This window comes from Micromys minutus (genome assembly GCF_963924665.1).
Source record: "Micromys minutus genome assembly, chromosome: 1".
NCBI classification, from domain to species: Eukaryota; Metazoa; Chordata; class Mammalia; order Rodentia; family Muridae; genus Micromys; species Micromys minutus.
Window position 1 is genome coordinate 99,606,035 of NC_137969.1, and position 24,321 is coordinate 99,630,355.

The following is a 24,321-nucleotide window of genomic DNA, read 5'->3' on the forward strand; positions in this document are numbered from 1 at the left end:
TTCTTATTACTTTATGTTTTTCCTATTTACCCCTTTAATCTTAGAGCTAATATAGGCAGTTTTTGGTTTCCATCAAAATTAGTAGATTTTCAAACTAGGACTACTGTGAAATAAGCTCAGTAAGTAAGTGGTAAATAGATGGACAAACTGTGATGTATTCATTCAGTAGAATATTACTTCCCAGAAAAAGGGATTAACCATTGATACATCTGGCAGCATGGCTGCCTCTTAGTTACATGGTACTAAGTAATAGATGACACCAAAGACCCATACACTGGGTGACTTTTACATTTTTAAAAGACAAGTCTCACTATCTTGTCCTAGGTTTAAACTTGAATTCTGTCCCAGCCTCCTAAATAGCTAGGATTATAGTGTGTGCTGCCATATCTGACTGATTCCATTTACATGATATTCCAGGAAAGACAAAATGGTAGGAGCATACAGTAGGCTTGTACAATTGACTTCAAAGAGTACAGGAAGATTTTAATGAGATGCTGGAAACATATTTTCTGTATTGGATGGTAGTTCCATAGTATAAATTAGTAAAAAACCAGCAAATTACAAACTGAAAAAAAAGGTGAATTCTGTTATATAAATTGTCACAGTAAAGTGTCAGTGGGAAGCAAACTAGGTCTGTATTGTCAGTGAAGTATTATCATACTCTAAACTTTAGAGTGAAAGAAACAAAATGCAAATTATTTTATTTCCTTTTCTTCTTTAATTACAGAGACACAGTTAAGTTCCCTTGAGCCCCTTGACCTCAATAGAGAAGACTTTCCAGATGGCAGAGAGGCCTCTATTGAAGTGAGAGTGGCCATGAGTGACAAGCAGGTGAGTTGCTTTTCTCTATTGCTTTTCTCGTTCATTTGTTTATGCTATTGGTCTTCTGTATGATACAGCATTCACCTGTCTTAAAAGATTTTGGTGTTATAGGGTTTTAATCTTAGGGCCACTTATCTCAGAAATTTTTATAAATTATCAGTTCAGCACTGTTTATAAAAGATTACTATTTCTTTCTTTCTTTCTTTTTTTTTTTTTTTTTGTTTTTTGTTTTTTGTTTTTTGAGACAGAGTTTCTCTACATAGCCCTGGTTGTCCTGGAACTTACTATGTAGGCCAGGCTGGCCTCACACTCAGAGAGATCTACCTGCCTCTGAGTAATTCCTGAGTGCTGGGATTAAATGTGTGCCAAGATACTAAGTCAAGATACTTCCCACTTCTTGAGTACTTTCATTATTTCTGTTAAAGATGGGAAAAGAAAATTTTAGGATGTTTATGTGATTTGCTCTTGCTTACTACTGTTAACGATAGAAAACCTGAACATAGATTTGTGTCTAAATCTATAGAGACATTTTCCATTACATACAGATAAGTAGCAGAAATGAACAATGGGAGGAATCACTATATAACATAAACATATTTTTCAGCATTAATTTATAAATGCGATCAGAAATGCAAAGGGAAGACAAATAAATGAATCTCTATTTGCATCATTAATCATCCCTGACCACAGGTCTGATCATAGCCATAAAGATGAGATTATTAGAGTGATCCAGGAGCCCATTAATCCTAGCACTAAAGCGGCAGAGGCAGATGTATCTCTGAGTTCGAGGTTAGTCTAGTTTACAGAATGAGTTCTAGGACAGCCAGGGCCTATAGAAACTGAAAATCTTTTTTTTTTTTCCTCCTTATTTTTTGAGACAGGATCTGTCTCTCACTGAATCTGGCTAAATTCTTTTGGCACACTCTTTTGGCTAAACTGGCTGGCCAGCAACCCCCTGTGTCCTTCCCATCTCTGTTGCCTTTCCCTGTCCCCCTAGTTCAGGAGTTATAGGTATACACTACTGGATTTCCCGTGATTGCTGAGAATTCAAACTTAGGTCCTCATACTTGAGTAGAAAGTACTTTACCCACTTAGCCATCTCTCTAGGTCCTTTACTGTGTATTTTTCATGTTGGATTTGACTAAGTAATTTTCCAGTAATTCTTTTGCTATAAAAAGCAGTTTGAGGGAGGATTGAATAAATTTTTCTATAGAAATAAAAAATTTGCTTATATTTATGTTTATGGTCCTGAACACTAAAATGGGCTTAAATTTCTCATTCCTTTTTATGCTGTAAAGGGATATTTAGAAACAACTTTCACAGTAGATGTTAGATCCCTTTCTTAGTCTTTGCACTGCAGCTAACTGGTTAGAAACCTCTGCTTTTATGAATCATATATAAATTTCTGGAGCCTGGTATGGAATAGACTTGTAGGAAGAATTAGTGTCTGGAATATATCTACTGAGGATATAGGAAGAACAGAGTATTAGTGATATAGTTATCCTGACATACAGATGAAGCCCTACATGCCTTTAGTTATCAAGGCTATTTTCCTGCCCATCCGTAACTACAAAGGATACTGTTTTTTGGGCCAAAGAACAGAAACCCTATTTAGAATTTATAATGTGTATGTCTGTACTGTTGCATATCAAATGAGTTCTTTTCACTGTTACTGTTTATGTCTATGTGTGCCCTAAGTAATCTTGGAAGTTTCCATTACAAGAAATTGAGGGTGGCCTTGATTACTGTAATCCACCTGCCCCTGTCTCCTGAGTGCTAGGATTAAAAACATCAAGTACCATACCATGATGTTTGAAACTGGTTCTTTTTGTTTGTTTGCTTTCATTTTATGAGACAGGCTTTCTCTGCATAGCCCTGGCTGTCCTGGAACTCACTCTGAAGACAAGGCTAGTCTTGAGCTTAGAGATCAGCTGCCTCTGCCTCCCGAGTGCTGTAATTACTGCTTGGCTCCCCAAATACATTTTTAAAAACTGGGTTTCTTAAAATATTAAATTAGAGTATAAAGCATATAACTGATTTGGCATAAGTAGAAGTATACATATAGATATAGTACTTATACATATACATATAGAAATAGGTTTCATGACTGTCCAGTGATATTAGCTTGTTAATGGGGGGTAGCCACTTGATAGTACTGACTTATGAAGAGTATTCTTATTATAACTACAGTCTCTCTTGATTTATTTCTTACAGTAGTCAATTTTCTTTGTAAATAGTGGAATAATATTTTTTCTATAGTGTCTGAGAATTTTCTTTAGGTGTATTATCATATAGATATCCTGTTTCCAGGTGAGTTAGAAGTTGTTCCAAGCCAAACCAATAGTTTAGTAAGTTTTTATGTGAATTAAGAGTCATATAGAAGCACTTGGGAAGCAGAGGCAAGTGGGTCTCTTGAGTTTGAGGCCAGCCTGGTCTACAGAATGAGCTTTAGGGCAGCCAAGACTCAACAAGGAAACTGTCTTGAAAAACAGACAGACAAAATCTCTCCCTTTTTCCCAGAAAAGAATTTCAGTTTTCGACATAGTGACATGATCTTGTCACCTGTAAATATAGTAAGTAGAATTTGCAGCTCTCCTGGGATGTGGCCCGAGAGTCACATACTGGACATACCACAAGAAATTATAATTCTGTGTCTTGAGTACCACTTTTGATATCTCACTGTGTGGTATTTCACTTATTTATTTTATACATATGGTGTGTGTGTGTGTGTGTGTGTGTGTGTGTGTGTGTGTGTGTGTGTGTGTGTAAGTTAGAAGACAATTTGTGGGAGATACTTTTTTTTCTCCATGTAGATTCTAGGGATTGAACTCAAGTCAGCAGCGTTGGCATTAAATATCCTTACCCTCTGAGCCATCTTGCCTGGATGTTATTTTAAAACAAAAGAAACAGCTCTCAGAGACCAATCTGATCAGTTGCATAGTCCTAATAAAGGTGCTTTGCTCACACTTTCTGCCTTGTAATTCCTTTCTGGTAGTTAATATTTAAATAGACCTTTTCAGTGGTATTGGGGAAAATGTCTTTATTTTTAAGATAAGAGTTTTCAGAAACGTTCTGAGTTTTGTATAACATTGTTAGAAGTCATTTCAATCACAGTGAGACAATAATAGAAACACTTCTTTTTTTTAAATGCATTAATAGTTATGGGTACATGCACTGTATTTTATGGAACAGCAGATGAGTATAAAGCAATATAGTGTTTTTGTGAGCACTCGTGACATTCCTTTTATACCACAGTTTTGTGCCTAGTGAACTTTAGAATGCCAAGTAGCTTCTCAGTACCCACTAATCTTCAGTAACTCAAGACTGCTTGTGAATATAGAGTGTATGTGCTTCCTCTCTCTGCTTAAAAGTATTTCCTTTTAAGATCTTTGAATAGTAGAACCTAGATTTGTAAGAAACTTAGTGACTAACCTTGGAATATTATGTAGAACTTTCAGACCCACTTTAATTTCCTGACTTCCTTTAGAACAATTAGTTTGGACCGGCAGAATGGCTCAGCAGGTAAAAGTGCTGTAAAAGCCTGATGAATGTGTTTGATTCCTAAAACCCATATTAAAGGTTGGATGACAGACATGCATAATCCCAGGCTCTTTGGAGACTGTAGAACTGAAGGTAGCGAGCTGGCTACTTCCATTTCACATGACACAAGCTACAGTCATCTGAGAGGAGGAAACCTCAATTAAGAAAATTCCTCCAGAAGACTGAGCTGTAGGCAAGCCTGTAGGGTATTTTCTTAATTAGCAATTGTGGTGGTTCCAACCCTGGCCTGTTGGTCCTGGGTTCTGTAAGAAAGTAGGTTGAGCAAGTCATGAGAACAATCTAGGAAACAGCACCCCTCCATGGCCTCTGCATCAGCTCCTGCCTCCAGGTTTCTGCCCTGTTTGAGTTCCTGCCTTGATTGTCTTTGATGATGAACTGTGATAGGGAATTATAAGAGAAATAACCCTTTCCTCCCTAAGTTGCTTTTGGTCATGGTGTTTCATCACAACAATAGACAGCCAGCCACCCTGAAATACAAAGTGTGGCAGAAATAAGAGATGCCTTACCTCAACAAGGAAAAAGGAGAGAACCAACTCCCAAACTTTCACAAGTACACACATATAGCATGGACAAACAGAACAGATAAACTCACTTATATTCTAAATAAACAAAAGTTGAAAACTATCTGTGCAAGGTACTAGCAAATGTAGGAGCAAGAGAGAAAACTTGTGGCTTCAGTAAAACTGATGGTCTTAACTAATTGACTTCTTTAGGTCTTTAAGTACTTAAGTCTTTGCTTTCAACCCTTGGTTTTGAATCTGGTAAATTTTTTGAATCTGGTAAAAATTGATAGGTATTGTTTCTTGGGAAGTAAATGAAATGTGTCTTGTTCTTTGCCAGAAAAGACATAAACTAAAGCTGTTACTTACAATTGCTCTTTGCCATGCTCTTCAGGTTGATAATAGGGAAGATGGTAAGAAAGAAAATCCTCCTGCTGCAGTCTCATCTAGTACCCGGGTATCCTGCCCACTGTGTAACCAAGACTTTCCTCCCACAAAGATTGAGCAACATGCCATGTACTGCAATGGTCTGATGGAGCAGGAAACAGGTAAAAACTCAACAGGATAGCCTAGCCTTTTGTTTTGTTTTGTTTTGTTTTGAGATAGGGTTTACTATATAGCCTTGGCTGGCCTGGAACTCATTATGTAGACCAGTCTGCCCTTGTACTCAGAGATCCTTCTGCCTCTGTATCCTGATGCTGGGATTAAAGGCGAGAATCACCATACTCAGCTGACAGCATAATTCCTTACTTTTTAAAAAAGATGTATTTACTTTATGTATATGAGTGCATTGTAGCTGTCTTCAGACACACCAGAAGAGGACATTGGTTCGCATTACAGATGGTTGTGAGCTGCCATGTGGTTCCTAGGAATTGAACTCAGGACTTCTGGAAGAGCAGTCAATGAGTGCTCTTACCCACTGAGCCATTTCTCCATCCCCTGGATGTACTTTTATAATCCTGTATAATACAGTGCAGGAGCTCTTTCTTCAAAGTTACTATTATTTGTATCTAGTTAGTTTTCTAGTGTATTTGTGTTTCTTGTCCTTAATAAGTAGATTACCTAGTACCAAGTTCCTCAGGAGAAGGTAAAAGGAAAAAACCTTTTCTTTTAATGTTCCGTTTGCTGTTCACTATGAATAGCTGAAAAGCCAATACAGTGCAGTAGTCCTTACATGTTTAATTTTGAGATTCCTAAGGAACTTGAAGCTTAAGTTCTAGAGTTGTCCATTTTTTTTTATTTAAAATAAATCTCTTGGTGGTTTATTTCAACAGACATTCTACTTAGAGACAGCTATTAAAAATATCCCTACCTCATATTTCTGTTCTATATGCATCTGCTGAGTTATACTGAAATTAATGTGTTACCTTTATAAGATTATACAGTGGGAGATGTTGGCCAAGAAAGTATTTTTGTTAATCATATCCCTTGATATGTAACATCTGGATTCTGCCTTTCTGTCTACCATTTTAGCCTCTAGTAAGATAGTGTCGGCACAGCTAGCTCTCCCTGAGCCAGCATATAAATGACGTATAAGCCTTAGGTAATTGAAAATGTTGCAAACTTCTTCATGCTACTTGGTTTTTATAACTTAGATGTGTTTAAACTTGAAATTGTATATTTGTGAAGTATTTTATATGTTAAAATTATCAGAAAGGACTCCTTGGCACAGCCACAGTGGTGATACATGAGTTGTCAGTCTAACCATCCCTGCAGGTTCAGGAGTGCCCTTCCCAGAGATACCTGGAGTAGACTAGTATTCTTCTGGATTTCTTTGCTTGCCACCCATGTCATAACTGTCAGAGATTCCAGGGCAGGTAAAATGGCCAGTGGGTAAGGGCATCTGCTATCAATGTTGGGGATGTTTTTGTGCATTGTATATTGAAATGCTGATTTCTGTACCCAGAGATCTGGTTGCAGTCTGGACTTTGGTATTGCCGTTATTATGAAGCATCTTTTGACTCAGTGTTCTGTAAACATTGTTCTCTATCACCTTCTTATTGGTTAAGTAAAGAGCTGAATAGACAATAGCTGGGCAGGAGAGGAAAAGGCAGGACATCTGGGCCCAGAGAGAGGTGGGGGGGGGGGGGAGAGACAGGGAGACAGAGAAACATAGACACAGATGAAGAAGGAGCAGCCAGGGTGAGACTCAGATGGCAGGTAACAGGCCACATGGCTGGGAAGTAGGGCAGGCCAGCGTAGTCTGGTTATATTAGAATAACCTCAGATACCTTAGAGTCTGCCTAGCTATTGTACCTAATGCTTATAATTAGTCTCCATGTCATTATTTAGAGCAAGGGCAGGCATAGGAAGCAGTACTCTTACATGATAACCTATTTCTAATCCCCGAATCCCACATATGTAGGGGTTAATAGGAGAGTCCATTGAGTATCCTCTCCTCCACCTGTTCCTGTTCCCTTGGGTGGGGTCTCTCTGAACATGGGGCTCACATTTTCTTAGCCAGACTAGACTTTAGACTAGACTTTAACAAGCTCCACTGATTCTCCTGTCTCACTCTGATCAGAGATGGGCTTACAGGCATGTGTGGGGTGACCAGTTTGTTACGTGCATAATATGTACTGGGCTTCATGATGGTCCAGTAAACACTGTTAATCACCAAGCCATCTCCAGCCTCTGGAACATGTGAAGAAATTGTTGGTAAGCCTTTTATGGTATTACTAGAGAAGTTTTAAAACAAGGTTTTTGATACCAAGGGGTTTGTGGTCTTATTGGGAAAGTAAATTTTTACTCAGCAAAGTAATTACAGTTGGTTAGAGTAAATGTCTCTGCAAAAAAAAAAAAAAAAAAAAGAAAAGAAAAAAAAGAAAAATGAGTACAGTGGGAGAAAGGAGGGCAGTGGATTGGGATCATGTCTTAGACATTGGGGACTTAGTTTGGACTATGAAAGCTGGCATTTTTGACCTTGTAGATTTTGAAGCAGAGAATTATCACTGGAACCATCCCATAGTCTGCCTACTCCTGTTGTCTTGGGAACTGTTTAGAGATCTAGGTATGGCAGGAAAGTTAGGAATTCTGGGAAACACATCAGTATGTGTGGCCTTTACTTGGTTCTTAGCAAATCTGATCTCTTAGTTTCTGCCAGCTTGCTTGTGCCCACAGCTTCCTTGTTTGAGGCAGAAATTAGTAATGTTTCTTGTTCCTCTCAATATAATTTCTAAATCTTGATAGCAGGCTTCTCATACCAAAGAGGGAATGTTTTCAGAATGGGAATAAGCCACAAAACGGAGCCTGGAAAAAAACTTAGCTATTTGTCTAATTCCTGAGGAGTAGAGTTAGAGAGTTCTTACCTTTCAGAGTTAAATACCCAGGTTTCTCCCTCCCTTCTGTTTCTCCCTGAAGCTGATCCTAGACATGCTTGGTTTGGCTGTGTAACATGAATAGTAATTAGCACCATTTACATAGAATGTCTGCCATTTATGCCTAGTTACTGTGCAGCACAATAACAATTATGCATGTCATTAAAGATGTGTCTGATTAACTTTGCTGTAAGTTTTATTTGATTACAATACTACATTGTGGTTAAGCTAGCTTGTATGCTCAGTTTATTCAGTATCATGGCTATCTGATCAGAACTATAAAAAATAGAATGTTCTTTAAAATGATTGTTGTGGAGGATAAGATTCACTACATTGTTCTAGGCTAGGAGCAAGTTGGTGATACATTTTTTTGATTGATAACTGATGTGGGAGGGCCCAGCTTACTGTGGGCAGGACCACTCCTCGGCTGATGATGCTATAACAAAGTAGGCTGAGCAAGCCTTTGTATTTATTTTCTGGACAATATATTGGAGATCATTTTATGTAAATACTTAGGCAAAATAAAGCTCCCTACTTACTCAGTAAGTATGTATTAATGCCTACTGTATTTCAGCTACATTGAATTAATCTAGAAGTTACTACTCTCATGGAGTGTACATTCTGGTGGCAGAAGGTAAACCATGGAAAAAGTAAGAAAGTAACATGTCAAGTGGTGATAAATTTTAAAATTTATTTTGTGTGGGTGTGCATGTGCACATGTGTGTGCATACGTATGGAAGCTATAGGTCAACCTCAGCTGTTATTCTTTGGGAGCCATCCACTTTGTCTTTTGAAACAAGGTTTCTTACTAGGATCTGGGGTTTGAGGGCTAAGGCTAGCCTGGCTAGCCAGTGAACTCCAGGAATCCTCCAGTCTATACCTTCCTAGTGCTAGGATTACAAGCATACACTATCATGCTTGGGTGGCATGTAACTAATTAAACTGTTTCTCTAGCCTGGTGATAAATATTTTAGGGAGGGAAAAAAGTACAAAGTACCAGAAGGGAATAGAGAGTAACAGTATAACAATTTAAAATAGTTGTCAGAAAGGTCCCATTCAAGATAGTGACATTTGGGGCTAGAGAGGTAGCTCAGCAAATAAGAGAACTGTGTTTGAGTCCCAGACCCACATGGTGGCTTATTAATATAACTCCAGTTCCAGGGGAGTCAACACTGTCTTTGACCTCTGAAGTCATGTGTACTTTCAGGCAAATACACATTCACATAAAATAGATATAATAATAATAATAAAAAAGAAGGTGGTATTTGAGTAGAGACCTAAATGAAATGAGGGAATTTTAAGGTGAGAAAGTGTACTAGTTAGGGTTCTCTAGAGTAACAGAACTTACAGAATTAGTGCCCCCCTCTCTATATATAGTATATGTGTATACACACACTGAATAAACTGAGCACACAGCTATGAATGTGAAGTCTAAGAATCCAGTAGTTGTTCAGTCCACAAGGCTCGATGTCCCAGTTGGTCTTCAGTACCTGCTGGAATTCTGAAGGAGTCGGCTCTGATGCCAGTGAAGTAATAGTTGTGCTAGCAAGGCAAAGACAAGCAGGCGAAGAGCATACTCTTCCTTCTATGCCCTTAAATAGAGTTGCAGGAGAAGGTATGATCCAGATGAAAGGTGTGTTTTCCTGCCTTAAGGTCTGCATCAAAGTCCTATGTCTTCCTACCTCAAAGATCCAGACTAGAAGTGGATTCACCACTTCAAAATAAGTAAAAAAAATCAGGTGTGCTCTTCATTTCTGGATTGTAGTCCATTCCAGATATAGTTGACAGCTAATAGTAGCCATCGCAGGAAGAGAATGTTACCATGCTAGCTAGTTTTATCTCAGCTTGACAAAAGCTAGAGTAATTTGGGAAGAGGGAACCTTAGTTGAGAAAATGTCCTCACAAGATTGGCCTTCAAGCAAGTTGGTGATACATTTTCTTGATTGATGGTTGATGTGGGAGGGCCCAGCTTACTGTGGGCAGTACCACTCTTCTACTGGTGATGCTATAAGAAAGCAGGCTAGCAAGCCATAAAGAGTAATCCAGTAAGCAGCACTCCTCCATGGCTTCTGTACCAGCTCCTGCCACCATGCTCCTGCCCTGACTTTCTTTGGTGGATATGGAACTATAAGCTGAAATAAACTCTTTCCTCCCTACGTTGCTATAGGTCATGAACTGAAGCCCTAATTAAGACAGAGATAGGGAGGGGGAAAAAGTAGCTTCAGAACCCTCACATGTGACCAGGGTTAAGTATAACTGGAGTAGAGCAAATGAGAGAGATAAATGAGACAAGAGAAAATTGGGAAGGGGCAGGTAGATCATAGAGCTCTAGGCTCTAAAAAAGACTTGACATTTCCTCTTGAGAGTACTCATTGGGAAGACATGAGCAAAGAATGAATGTTTAAGCAGAGGATGGCAAAAACCGGGTCACTCAGGTTGCTGTTGTATTATAGATTATTAGCATGGGGGACCAGGGTAAAGCTGGAGAACAGAGTTAACATTTTGTTTTAGGGCAGTATAATAGAGCAGAAAAAAATGTAGGCTTTGGAGCTAGGGATATCAGGATTTAGATTTTATCAGTAATACTTGCTAGTTGAGTAGTATTTACCTCTTTCAGAGTCTGACTCATCTATAAAATTAGTCTAACAGTAGGGTCATGAGAACCTGAGGCACTCTGTAATGTGCGTGGTTAGATATATACAGTATTATGCCAAGGTATTTAATAAATTATGAACTACTTCCTGTCTAGGCAGTATTTCTAGGGTCTGTGTTTTTAGTAAGTAGATAAGCTGTCAGGTACAAGTAAGGGGAAGATGGACATCAAGGCCTAAAAGTCAAAGTGGTAAAACTAAGTCAGATCAGAAGTAGTGGCTCATGCCTTTAATCCCAGCACTTGGGTGGCAGAGGCAGGTGGATTGTTATGAATTCAAGGCTAGCCTGGTCTACATAGAGAGTTCCAGGGTAACCAGGGCTGGTGGGCAGAGGCCCCCTGTCTCAAAAACAAAACAAACAAAAATAAGTTAGTAAGAGATACACAGTAGTGGGTAGGGTTTAGGAAGCTACATGCATTGACTGTGTTTACTTTTTGCTTAGGTAGATGGTTATAGTGTAGAGTCATACATTATATGTTTCTCAAGTTAAACAAAGTAGAGTCTTTTCTGTCTTATATACCTGTTAGTGACTGATCTGAATATATTTTGTAAAGCTCTCCAGTGATCTTTCTTGTCTTAGTGTGCAGTTTGTAGTACTCAGGATTCTTAGATTAGCTATATTGCAATTAGTACCTATTTTAGAATGTTAACAGTTGTGAAATTCAATAGGTTAATAGAAAAATATGTGGGTTTAGGAGACAGGGTGATGTGGGGAAATACACAAATTGGAAATAGGCTCTGGCCTCATTGAAATCGTGGTTTAGCTGAGTAGATAAGAAGTGTGCATAAATTGCTGTGGTGTCATGCTAACTCTAATCAGGGAGCTATGCAAGGAGGAACCTGTGTTGTGTCAGAGGAAAATACTTGGAAATTTAAAAGAAAGGGGCACTAATGTAAGATAACATAAATCACTGAAGTACAAATATGTGAGGCATGTACAGAATAGAGCAACAGTTAAACATGATGGTACTGGGTGCAATGTGGAAGGCAGTAGGAGAATGACCCATGGAACTTGGGCTCAGGTTCAGAATGGGGGAAGGTGGTTTTTCAGCTTTGAAAGTTATTTGTATGTTTATTTCAGATTCATATATTGTACTCTGTAGGTACAAGTGTTAAAAATACATTTTAGCTGAGTATGGAGGCTGAGGCAGGAGAACTGCAGGTTTGAAGCCTGGGTGACAGTGAACCTGTGCCAATCTGCCTGTCTTAGCTTTCCGAGTGCTAGAATTATAGGCTTCTGCCACTCCAAAGTTTAAAGTTGGTGACGGATATGGTATGTGGGATGATGTCCAGGTGTGGCAGTGTACACCTGTGTTACTGGTACTGGGAAGTAGAGGCAGTCCTTGACTACACAGAGAGATTGCTGTTGGGCTGCAGGAGAAAGTATATATAATGTATATATAATATAAAACACATTGGTGTCTGCCTGCAGCTGTACCCATTTAGGATCTCAAGTATCTTTGTTCTTCTCATCTTGTTTTTAACACTGACCATTGTATCACTTTGCTTTGATGTTGAGGAGCCAGTGTTGTGTGACTTTTCTTATTTTTGGAAAGGTGTAAACAAACTTTTTTTTTTTTTTTTAACCCAGATAGGACACTAACAACAGACCAAAGAAATGATCCCACTCATGTACTTTGATGAACAGTGAGTTTTGAGGTGCATGGGTAACTCTTAGGCAGTTATATCATGGAACATTCCACCCCAAATGGGTGAGCACTCACAGCCTTCATCCCTGGAGCTCTAGCCAACCTGCCCCAGTTTCACCTTGTTTACTGTTTACAAAACCTCTGAGAGGGCCTTAAAAGTCCTGTTCATTTTTGAGTCTGGATGATTATTGTAAATCTCATATTGAATCAAGGTATGAGGCACACACTGTCTCATCTTTTTATGACCTCAAGACTAACTGGTGCTTGGCAGTGGTGGTGCACACTTTTAATCCCAGCACTCAGGAGGCAGAAGCAGGTGGATCTCTGTGAGCTGGAGGCCAGCCTGGTCTACAGATATAGTTCCAGGACAGCCAGGGCTACACAGAGGAACCCTGTCTTGAAAACCACAAACAAACAACATCTAATTGTTCTGGACTTTCAAATCTAAATAGATGGAATGGTGTGTTTTCAAGGTGTGAACTTTTTAAGGTGATAGTATTGGTAAGAATACTTTTTAAAAAAGATTTATTTATTTTATGTATGTGAGTGCACTGTAGCTATCTTCAGATGCACCAGAAGAGGGCATCAGATCTCATTACAGATGGTTATGAGCCACCATGTGGTTGCTGGGTTGCTGGGACTTGAACTCAGGACCTCTGGAGGAGCAGTCAGTGCTCTTTATGTTTGATCCATCTCTCCATCCCAAGAATGTTTTTATATACTTTTGTCTTTTTGAGGAAAGATATTGAACAAACTAGGCACCAAGGTAACTTTAGCAGCATTATATGTTAAAGTCAAGAGTTGAACTTTCAAGTACACCTCTTAAGAGAGAAACTGGGAATGTAAAGTAGTGATAGAGTATTTGCTTTGCATTCACGAGGCTCTGAGTTTACTCCCCAACACCATCCTGAAACAAACAAATGGCAAGCTCATCTTTAAACTTAAAAATCACTACAGCCTGAGTAGGGACGGGGTTCTTTAGCATTATAGTACTGGCCTTGGAGTCTCTCTGACTGTAATCATGTTCCAGAGGAGTGATTCACAAACTTGAGACTGCTAAGCTTTTAAAATATGTTTATTGTTAAAATGAATCCAATGATGTCTTTTTTTTTTGCGGTTATAAGGACTTATATTTAGGAACTATCAACATAATTATATTAGTGTTTTGAGTTAGAAGTTATCAATCAGATAAAGGAGTTTACTTACTAAATAAGAATCTTCTGGTGAGAAAAATCACTTACTTTGTGATTGAATCTCACAGAGAGAGAAGGAAGCCTTGACACAAATCTCTGGCTGAATTAGTTGCATGACAATCATCTTAGAGACCCCTTCTGGGTGACTTAGAAGACCTTTATATGTGTTTTAACAGGTTATATGTGTTGTTTGGATTTAATCTATTAAATTTTGTGTGTGAGTAGTATGTGTGCATGTTTGAATGGGGGGAGGGGAGGCATGAGCATACTACCACACACATGGAGAAAAATGGAATGACTGGACATGAGTTCACTCCTTCCATAGTGTGGGTCCTGTGGTAGCTTCTGGGGGTCCAACTCAGATCAGAAATTCAGATCGAAGGCAGGCCCCCTTATCCATGGAGAGCTATTTCTCTCCCTCATTTTTTTAGGGGGTTATTTCTTTTTTTTCTTTCTTTTCTGAGGTAGAGTCTCTCTGTGGGACCTGGAACTTGCTGATTAAAACAGACTGGCTGGCCAACAAACCTTAGAGATCTTCTTGTCTCTGTCTCTTCATCACTGGGACAACAAATGCCTGACACCATATCCTGGTTTTTACACGGGGATCAAACTCAGGTCCTTAGGCTTGTGTGGCAAGTACTTAACTGCAACCTAATAGATAATCTATTTATTCAATACCTGGTGTAACTTAGATCGCACAACTAAAGGTTCAAGTAAGTCATAGGATAGGTTGTTTTATGAACCAGTAACTTTTTAAAGATTCTCTGTGGTGTATCAAGTATAAGGAAGGCAAACTTTGAAGAGAAATGTTTAATTTTTGCTTGCCAGAGACTAGAGTAGAAAAAAAAACCATTTGATTAAATTACCTACAAGATCATTAAGAGGAATTATGATTTTATAAGCAGATATCTTTCGATGTGAGGCAAATATTTACATCACCTGTACTGAACCCAGTAGAAGTCAGAGGTGGTCCTAGTGTAATATAAGAGACCAGTTGTGCGCTTAGAACATGAAACACTGAAGAAATCTGTGAAGATCAGGGCTTATGTAGGAACTCACCTGTAACTGTCATTACTGCATTTCATACACTACCTTATTGGAATATGTATTATACTAGACAGAGTTTTGGTAGGGGATGTGTATGTTTCTTGATTGACTGATGTATAGGTAGAACACAGAAACTTTCCTTGGAGTGAACTAGGCTTTGGTTGGAGATGAAGAAGGAATGTCTTGTGGCTGGGAGTTTTGGTCACTCGTGTTATCTTCAATATTACAAAAATTGTGGTTTACCAGTTAGTGGACTTCTTCCCTACAGAATGGGTTTAAACTGCTTCTTCTTAATGGATTTTGTCTTTTATATCTTGAGTCTATTGCCAGCTAACTTTTTTTTTTCTTTTAAAATGGGGAAGTGCTGACTCGGAGACGAAGAGAGGCCAAGAAAAAAAGTGATGGTAGGACAGCTGCTCATCCTGCCCTGGACACCAACAGGTAAGTGTCCACAGTAAGAGGCATGCTGAGCTCATCCTGTCTGTACACCAGTACCTGGACCAAGTGAAGCCACTAGTGCCTGTCCTCCTGTATTTCTCTGGTTGCCCATTCTACCATCATTGTTTGAAAGCCTGAATTTCTTTTTCTTTTGATGATTTCAGTGTGCACCACTAATCTGTTTCTTCTCAGTACATTAAAAATGAGCCTACTTCTGCATTGTTCTTAGGTTTCTGTTTTCTTTGAATTTATAAATTGGTGTTTGGTGCTTTGGGTAAGCAGTGAGCATCTTGCAATGTCATAATATAGAAGTTGAGTTGCAGGAGCTTGAGCAATAGAGAAGACTTCCTTGGGATGTGGGTGTAGCTTGACTAAGAGCACACTCTGAAGTAGAGGTCAGGTATAGATGTTGTCTCCTAAAAGCAGAGCCATTCCCAACAGTAGATTAAAATAGTGAGTTTTTGGGCAGAAATTTTTGTTTTCAGGTTTCTTTTTTCATTAAAACATAATTACATAATTTCTCCCTCTCCTTCCTCCTTCCAATCCCTCCCATGTCCCCTTCTCACTCATCAAAATTATGTCTTTTCTTTAATTATCATAGTTATGTATGCATGCACGTACACAATCACACACACACTCTCTCTCTCTCTCTCTCTCTCTCTCTCTCTCTCTCTCTCACACACACACACACACACACAACCTGCTAAGTATTTTCAGTGTTACTTGTACATGTGATTTCTGGGCTGACCAGTGGTATTGGATAACTAGTTAGGGGGCTTATCCCTGGGAGATGCTAATTCTCAGTAGTCATTACTTGGTTGAAGTTCTTTGTCTAGGGGTGTAGGATCCTGTGACATTTTCTTCTTTCCACATAAACGTGTGTTGTTGGTGTCACATTGTTGCGCTATCATAGGTGTAGATTTTTTTAAAGGTTTATTTATTTATGTATATGAGTACACTGTATCTGTCTTCAGACATACCCGAAGAAGGCATCAGATCTCATTACAGATGGTTGTGAGCCACCATGTGATTGCTGGGAATTGAACTCGGGACCTCTGGAAGAGCCATCAGTGCTCTTAAAACTTCTGAGCCACCTCTCTAGCCCCTTAGGTGTAGCTTTAGGAGACACATTCTCACAGCAGATTTTTTTCCTCTATCTCTTAAAATGTTTTTTCTCCCTCTACCATGGTATTTCCTGAGCCATAGCTAAGTTCAGGAGTTTTAGTGTAGATATGTCCTTTGGGGTTGGGCTCCCATAATCTGTTGTTCTCAATATTTTGATTAGTTATGATTTTCTGTGATGATCTCCATTTTAAAGACTAATGTGTGAAAACTTTAAGCTTGTACATCTTAATGGAGTTCCATATAATGTCTGATTCATGTATACATCTGATAATGTTTAAATCAGTTTAAACGTCTATTTGTCATTTCTTTGTGGTTAAAAACATTAAAAACCCCTTCTTCTAGTTGTTAAAATGTAATCAACAACTATATAATAGTAAACCAGAACTCCCTACTACTATCTAGCTGTAACTTGGTACCAACTAACAACTTCTTCCTGGTATTTCTTCTCCGTGATTTTACTTTAGTATAGACTTTCCTCTTGGACTGTATCCCTCACATTACTGCAGTTTTTGTTAATTTCTGTGTTCGTGGACGAGCTGTTAAGGTGGAGACACTTGTTTTCATTTTTGTCTACACTCAGCATCTGATGAGATATGTGTGATAGCACTGACAGTATTAGTGTGTAGGGACCCCTGATACCACCCTCCACTGAGAGTATTAGTGTGTAGTGACCCCTGATACCATCCTCCACTGAGAGTATTAGTGTGTAGTGACCCCTGATACCATCCTCCACTGAGAGTATTAGTGTGTAGTGACCCCTGATACCATCCTCCATTGAGAGTATTAGTGTGTAGTGACCCCTGAATACCATCCTCCACTGAGAGTATTAGTGTGTAGGGACCCCTGATACCATCCTCCATTGAGAGTATTAGTGTGTAGTGACCCCTGAATACCATCCTCCACTGAGAGTATTAGTGTGTAGGGACCCCTGATACCATCCTCCACTGAGAGTATTAGTGTGTAGGGACCCCTGATACCATCCTCCATTGAGAGTATTAGTGTGTAGAGACCCCTGATACCATCCTCCACTGAGAGTATTAGTGTGTAGTGACCCCTGAATACCATCCTCCACTGAGAGTGTTAGTGTGTAGGGACCCCTGATACCATGCCCCACTCACCACTGCAGTGCAGTGGTGTAGTTTGTCTTCTTTCTTTTCCCTCCCATCCCTTTAAGTACTGGGAATTGAATCTGGGACCTTGTATACATATGCTAAGAAGGCAGTTAACCACCAAACTATGCCCTCAGCGCCCCCTACCCCCTCTTTTTTTTTCAAAAGGTAAATTATATGTAACTAAGTCATGTAGCCAACAGTAACAAAGTCAAATTTGTCTGGAGTTTAAATGTTAGGTTTTCCTATATTGCTGCTGTCACTTGTTTTTGGGTTAGTCCAAAGGTTTTAGAGCATGAATTTTAAATCATGGCTAGGTTCAAACATACTTTATTATTCAAAATAGGAAACATTATAGTCAGTGCATTTTTTTTTTTTGCTGGTGAAAAATGTTTATTTCTGTAGTATTAAACATGCTTCAGGATTTGAGGAACTTTTAGAAAATCTCTTTCTCCCCCTCCCACTCCCTCCGCCTCCCAAGTACTTAATGCATTGTGTGTGGATGTCAAGGACAGCTAGGAGTTGATTCTTTCTTCCACTATATAGGTTCCAGGGATTGAACTCAGGCCATCAGGCTTGGTGACATGTACCTTTTACCCACTAAGCTAGCCCACTGACTTCTGTATATCTGTATTCTGCTTATAGAGTATTTTCCTCCAAAAAGGTTGTCACAATGCTTGAAGAAGTGGTAGTTGATTGGTAGGAGGTCAAGTAAATAAAGCAGAATTTTTTAGTCTAGTTTAACTTTTGAGGTATTCGTTGGACAGTATGTGGTCTGGTGTCCAGAGATGAATTAGAGCAGTTTCTGTTGACCAGTACTGGCTACAAGCACCATAGTTCCCAATACTGCATTTCTTAACGCTGAGCACAAATCTCAGACTTAATGGTCTCACTGAATTCAGAAGCTGCAGTGGATCAGACCAACAGCAGATCACCAAACAGTGACCATGACCTTGCTTTGGTGCATGTTTGGCTTTGGGAAGTTCTTTGAAACTTCTTGGTCTACCTGCTGAATTGGCCATTACTAGTGGTCATGCACAGTTGACTGTTGCAGGTCACAGTCTTAATAAGAAATGGTTTATTCTGTAGGGAAAGAGGAATGACAGCTCAAAATTTTTTTTCTTGGTTCAATCATGAGGTACCTACTTATCAGACCTTTTCACCTTCCCACTTTGGCTTCAAGTGCTCCATCACCTTGCAAGGTTCACATTGAGTTCTTTGGCAACTTCTTGAGTCAAATAAGAACCAGCTTCAGTGAGTGCTCTCTGTTTCTCATTGTCAGCTTCCCATGGCCCACACTAAGCTCCCTAACTTTAAAGCTCTTGTCTTCTTTGCAGAGTCTTGAACCACCGCAGTGCTACATGCTCATTATCAGTTCTGTGGGTTTGGCCAAATGCCTCAGCTATTTTCCCAAATAAAGACACTCCTCAAGTTTGCTTTTGTTTCACATCATTTCTGTATTATAGAGTAAATATAAACAGCAAATATGTCATTAGTAAAAATACATAATGTAAAAAATGTGCATTAAAATGATATACAGCATAACCTCATTTATTTAAGACTGTATTAAATCACAAATTTCAACAGTGCAGAAAACAAAATTATTTTTGTACTAATCTAATAGTAAGAATTAATAATGCTTTTTGCATTAATTGATAAATTTTGAAGATATACTAATCTAACTTTCTTCATAAGGTAGAATTTTACTTGGATTCTTATAGGCAATTGAGTAGTTTGAGATGTTATTTCTTTTATTTTATTGTCCTTTAGAGAAAATCTTCCATAGAGCTAATTTCTTGCCATAGTTACTGAGTAGGAAGTAGAAAAGGAAGTTTAAGATAACATTTCAGAAAGTTTAAGATGAACTTATCAGCTGTGAGTTCTGATATTAATTAGCTGTAAGGACCTTGGGGAGAATAATTCTTTTCTAATGGGGCTGAAGAATTAATTTAGAAATTATGTTGAAAGGTACTGACTACAGAGAAAGTAGTTAATAAGCATTCTTCACCAACTCCCACAGTTCGGGTTTCATTGAACATCAAGAACATACTTTTTTCTTTCTCCAAATGATTTTCTTATAAAAAGATGAAAATAACTATGTAATATTCAAAGCTTCTGACAGAGCCACATGTCTTAGTGACTTGCTAGTTGATGTATCAGGTTATATCGTTAAGGAAGTCAGCAAAAAGACAGACTTCACTTACTAATCAAACAAATTCATCCACTGTGGTAAACTGTCATTATTGATTTCATGCTTTCAGTGCTCCCCTTTCTGTCAAAATTTTAACTTCTCTTTGAAGAAATGATTACACTTAATTTCAGAAGAGTTTGACAGACTGTTTTATGTCTGAGGAGCAATCACCATTGTTTGAGATGGTTAGAAGAGCTGATTTCATTACCATCCCACTGCTTCAACAGCAGGGTACAAAGAAACAGCCTGGGAAAGCTGCTAATCACTTAGTCCTTGTGATTGGCATAGGGTTAGTTTTATTGGTGATCCCACTGAGTGAATCTGTGTTGGTTGACAAATCTCCTCTGCAGATATTTTTAAGATGAAAAAAGCTAATTTGAAATATTATAAAAGCCTAGAGGCAAAAGCAAAATTTAAAATTGCCTCTTCCCCCTCTCCCTCTTCTGATTACCCAGGAAGGAGAAGTGTTATTTATGTAAGTCCCTGGTGCCACTTGGGGAGTATCAGTGTCATGTAGAGGCCTGTCTCCAGCTTGCAAAGGTTGACAGAGAAGATGAGACTGAAGAGATGAGGAGACCAAGAGTGTGTGCACCTGTGCAAGGGAAACCACAGCAGCGGCCGAGGAAGTCAGAGGTATGAGTGCAGGGTTTGAGGGGAGTGCTTCTGTTCTGGCTTTCTTTCCTCCTTTCCTCTCTCTCCTCCCCTCTTTCCTATTTATCTTGTTTATGCTTACAAAGGCGAGGGGAGTGTGTGTGTGTGTGTGTGTGTGTGTGTGTGTGTGTGTGTGTATGTGTGTGTGTGTGTGTATGAGAGAGAGAGAGAGAGAGAGAGAGAGAGAGAGAGAGAGAGAGAGAGAGAGAGAGAGAGAGAGAGAGAGAGTTGTATATTTGTATATTATATATGAAGGCTGGAGGTTAGACTTGGGTGTTAGTCCTCAGGATTTATCCACCTAATTGAGACGGGTCTTTCTCTGGACTTAGGGCTTTTGTAGATTGAGGGTAGCGCCTGAAACGCCTCCCTCAGACCCAAGACTATGTCAGTTATTAGTTGCTAGAGTTTTCTGCTCTTACAAAGACGTAATGGTTTGATTATGGGAAGCATAACTTTAATATTAACTTACCAACCCAGCACCCCTGCATTTGTCAGCTGCCTAGCTTACATTTGAGACAGAGTCTCTCACCGTACCTGATGTTGGTTGACTAGCTAGACTAGTCAGTTAGTTCTGGGAACCTCTATGTACTCCAACCCTCATGCTAGGGCATAGCTGCTTGCAATCATGCCAGCCTTTTCACGTTTGTCATGGGATCCAAACTCAGGTGAATGAGGTGATTTTAGAGTTGAATTTATAGGTGAGTACTTACTTATACCAAAGAGCCAATTTATTTCTTTTAAAATTTTTTTTATATTTAAGTTTTAAAATTTTATGTGTATGATTGTTTTACACACATGTATGACTCTCTGTATAGCATATGTGTACTTAGTGTCTATGGAGTTTGAAAGAGGACATCAGATCCCTGAAACTGGAGTTACAGACAATTATGAGTCACAGTGTGGGTGCTGGGAATTGAACCTGAGTCCTGTGGAAGAGCAGCCACCAGTTTATTTAGCCACCAGTTTACTTATCTTGACATTGCTGCCTGTAGAATTTGCCTGGAACCTGATTTTGTTTGTTTTTTTAATCTCTTCAATTTTAACATAAAACAGAAGCTATTCTTTTTTTTAAAGATTTTCTTTCATTAATTTTATTCATGTGTATGTATATATGTGTCTGGGTGGTATGTGCACATGAATTCAGTGTCCTAGAAGGTCAGAGCCTAGAGGACTGAGATCCCCTGGAACTGGCATTACAGTCATTGTTAGCCACCATGTAGGTGTTGGGAATTGACCTCCAGTCCTCTGGAAGAGCAGCGTGCTCTTAACCACTGAGCCCTCCCTCTAGCCCAGAGGTTCTTTAATGTAATTTGTGAACTGATTTGATTTGATGCTGAAACCATCCTTGAGTTCCTTTCTTTTTCTCTTTTTTCCTTCCTTCTTTCTTTCCTTTCTTATAGGGTCTCCCTGTGTAGCCTTGACTGGCCTGGAACTTCCTTTTGTAGGCCAGGCTGTCCTTGAACTCAGAGATCTACCTCCTTCTGTGGTTAAAGGTATGCACCATTATACCTGGAAAGTTCTTGATATGGTGCTTTATTCTCTTCATTACAGTTGCTGTTTTTCTCATCTGCTCTCATTTATTATAAAGAAAAAACTAAGCTAGTCCCAGCTGTGCCACCACATTCTTTTGGGAAGGTTTTGATGTGGGCTAACTCAGTTGTGTTTTAAATCTTTCCATGAAGTAATCCTTCTGTCCATTGTTTTTCTCCTTTACAGGAAAAAGGCCATAGTCAAGGCCGACTCCTCAGTCTCTTGGAGCAGTCTGAGCATAGGACCACAGGTGAAGAATCCAGGACTGTTTTTAGGGTTTCTGTCTAGGCCGTCCAGTGAAGATAGCAGTTGTTGACCTTCAATTGATTGTTAGGACTGTGAGGGAATTTTTGTAGCCAATCAGCCAGACTTTGAGATTTAATCTAGGTTGTCTCTTTTCAAGGGCAGGTGGAAAGATAGCCTATCTTACTCTTCATGTGTTTAATGTAATGCTTTATAAAGTCTAGAGTCAGAACTGTCTATTAATCTTGGGAGTGATTCCAAATTGCATAAAGTAACACATGCCAAAAAGCAGATCTTCTAAAGAAACAGTCATGGGAAATCAGACATGCAGACATTACTGCCTCTTCTGAATGTTTGCTAATCATCATATGTTACCTTTAGCTCAGTGTCTCAATTACACCTACAGAATTGTAGGAACTAATTCTACAATTAGAATTCTAAAATTCCTTGTTGTACGCCTTGAGTATTTAGGGAATATTAGAGTGGATTCATAAGGAGCATTAGTAGTGGTAACTTTAGAGATCCAAGGATTGTATCTAGTAAACACCTAAACATATTCCCTGGCTTTTGATGGGTGTTAGACGCTATTGTTCCTATTCGTTGCTATTGTTAAAATGTACCAAATGCAAATGGGACAGTAACTTTTTGCTTATTGTCTAGTTATAATAGTTTATTACCACCAAACAAATATGTTTTGCCTTGTGGTGACTTGTAAAAAAAAAAAAAAGAAAACCAAACAACCAAACAAAAAAACCCAAAAACCTAGATCCTGCTTCTTCTATATCACCAGGTTTAAATCTCTCAGGTGGCAGATTTCTCCTGGCAGCCCTATTGCCTGAGTCTAGATCTGATGTAGGTTTAGTCAGAAATGATTCATTCATAAGTGTTCACCTGCAGCTGAGCCTATTGAATGCTAATGCTCACACTCCACTGAGGAGTGGAGATCTGAGCTACTTGAATAGACCTGATGAAAAGCTCCAGACAGAGAAGCTATGACTGCTAATGTTCATACTTTTATTATCTCTCCAGGTGTAGAGAAAAAACCCGAGTCTTCAGAAACAGGCATCTTCGGGTAAGTTGAGGCATACACCAAGGTACAGCTGTTACAGCTCTGGCAAGTGTGATCCTGATGATTCTTTGTGCAGAATGATAGTCAAACTGCTAAAATAGGAATCACTGTGGAGGTAATGTAATTCTTTAATGTTCCTGCTATATATGGATTAAGAATTGGTTGGATAGCTGTACTGATGTTAAAATAAATAGAGCTATACGTTACTTCTTTCTCTTTTCTATACCATCCAAACCCAAATTCAAGTAGATTTTGGGCTGTTTGGGAATTTGGATCTGACTCCACAGTCTCCCCATGTCTCTGTGGCTTTACTCAGTATCCTCATCTATAAAAGCAGCATGGTAGTACTTATATGGCTAGAGCATTACAGAAATTGTTTGTACTAATGTAATTTTAAGCCCCTACCTTAGTGTTTAAAAGCATATATTAGGTGCTTGGCAGGTTAATATTGAAGTTAATCCTAGTACACATGAGGCAGATTGATATCTGAATTCATGGCCAGCTGGAGTGAGAACTTGTTATTTAAATAAAGACTAGAAGCAGAGAGATGGCTCAGTGGCTAGGATCACTGGCTACTCTTCTAGAGGACCCAGGCAAAATTCCCAGCATCCATAGAGCAAATACATATCGTGTGTGTGTGTGTGTGTGTGTGTGTGTGTGTGTGTGTGTGTGTGTGACTTGAATTCACTATATATATATATATGTATGTATGTATGTATGTATGTATGTATGTAGTGAATATATATGAATATATTATTTTTTCTTTCTGTCCAGGAGACCCTTACCAAAGGTGGAAAAGGCTGGCTGCAGCAAAGAGAGACAGAGTTCCCTCTCACAGCTCAACTTAAATGAGTCTCCCATCAAGTCTTTTGTTCCTGTTTCAGAAGCTACAAATTGCTTAGTGGACTTTAAAGACCAATTTACTTTCCGGTCACGAACCAAAGCAGGCCGGGGAAGGAGGAGAAAATCTTGAATTTCTTAAGAGTGGAGGTTGACTAGAACAATTATTGTTGGGTTAGTCGTGTTCGTTAGCTATAGTGGTCTCTGGTTTGTTGTGATAATTCTGACCCTGTTGTTTTCACCACCAGCACCTATTCACCATCTTGATTTTTATGTTTTATAAGGTCTATTCAGACAACTGTGAATAGTATTCTGTTTTACAACAGTCTGTTTGAATTTGCTTATAGTTAAAATTGAAATATATTTATCTTTGTATGAAATCTTA

At 38.9% G+C, this 24,321-nt stretch overlaps 1 protein-coding gene across 5 annotated transcripts in view; it reads left to right on the forward strand.

The window, feature by feature from the left end:
• The window catches only part of UIMC1 (ubiquitin interaction motif containing 1), a 67,347-nt gene extending 43,026 nt beyond the window's left edge, over positions 1 to 24,321 (forward strand). For 4 of the 5 annotated variants that reach the window (XM_080924722.1, XM_080924724.1, XM_080924723.1 and 1 more), the window contains 7 exons: positions 728 to 831; positions 5,278 to 5,431; positions 15,103 to 15,181; positions 20,059 to 20,236; positions 21,971 to 22,034; positions 23,057 to 23,099; positions 23,871 to 24,321. In XM_080924722.1, coding sequence (XP_080780848.1) covers positions 728 to 831; positions 5,278 to 5,431; positions 15,103 to 15,181; positions 20,059 to 20,236; positions 21,971 to 22,034; positions 23,057 to 23,099; positions 23,871 to 24,069 — 821 coding nt within the window. In that variant the 3' untranslated portion in view covers positions 24,070 to 24,321. Of the gene's footprint in view, positions 1 to 727; positions 832 to 5,277; positions 5,432 to 15,102; positions 15,182 to 20,058; positions 20,237 to 21,654; positions 21,748 to 21,970; positions 22,035 to 23,056; positions 23,100 to 23,870 lie in introns of those variants that run through there. The other variant, XR_013975225.1, reaches the window with a different exon arrangement.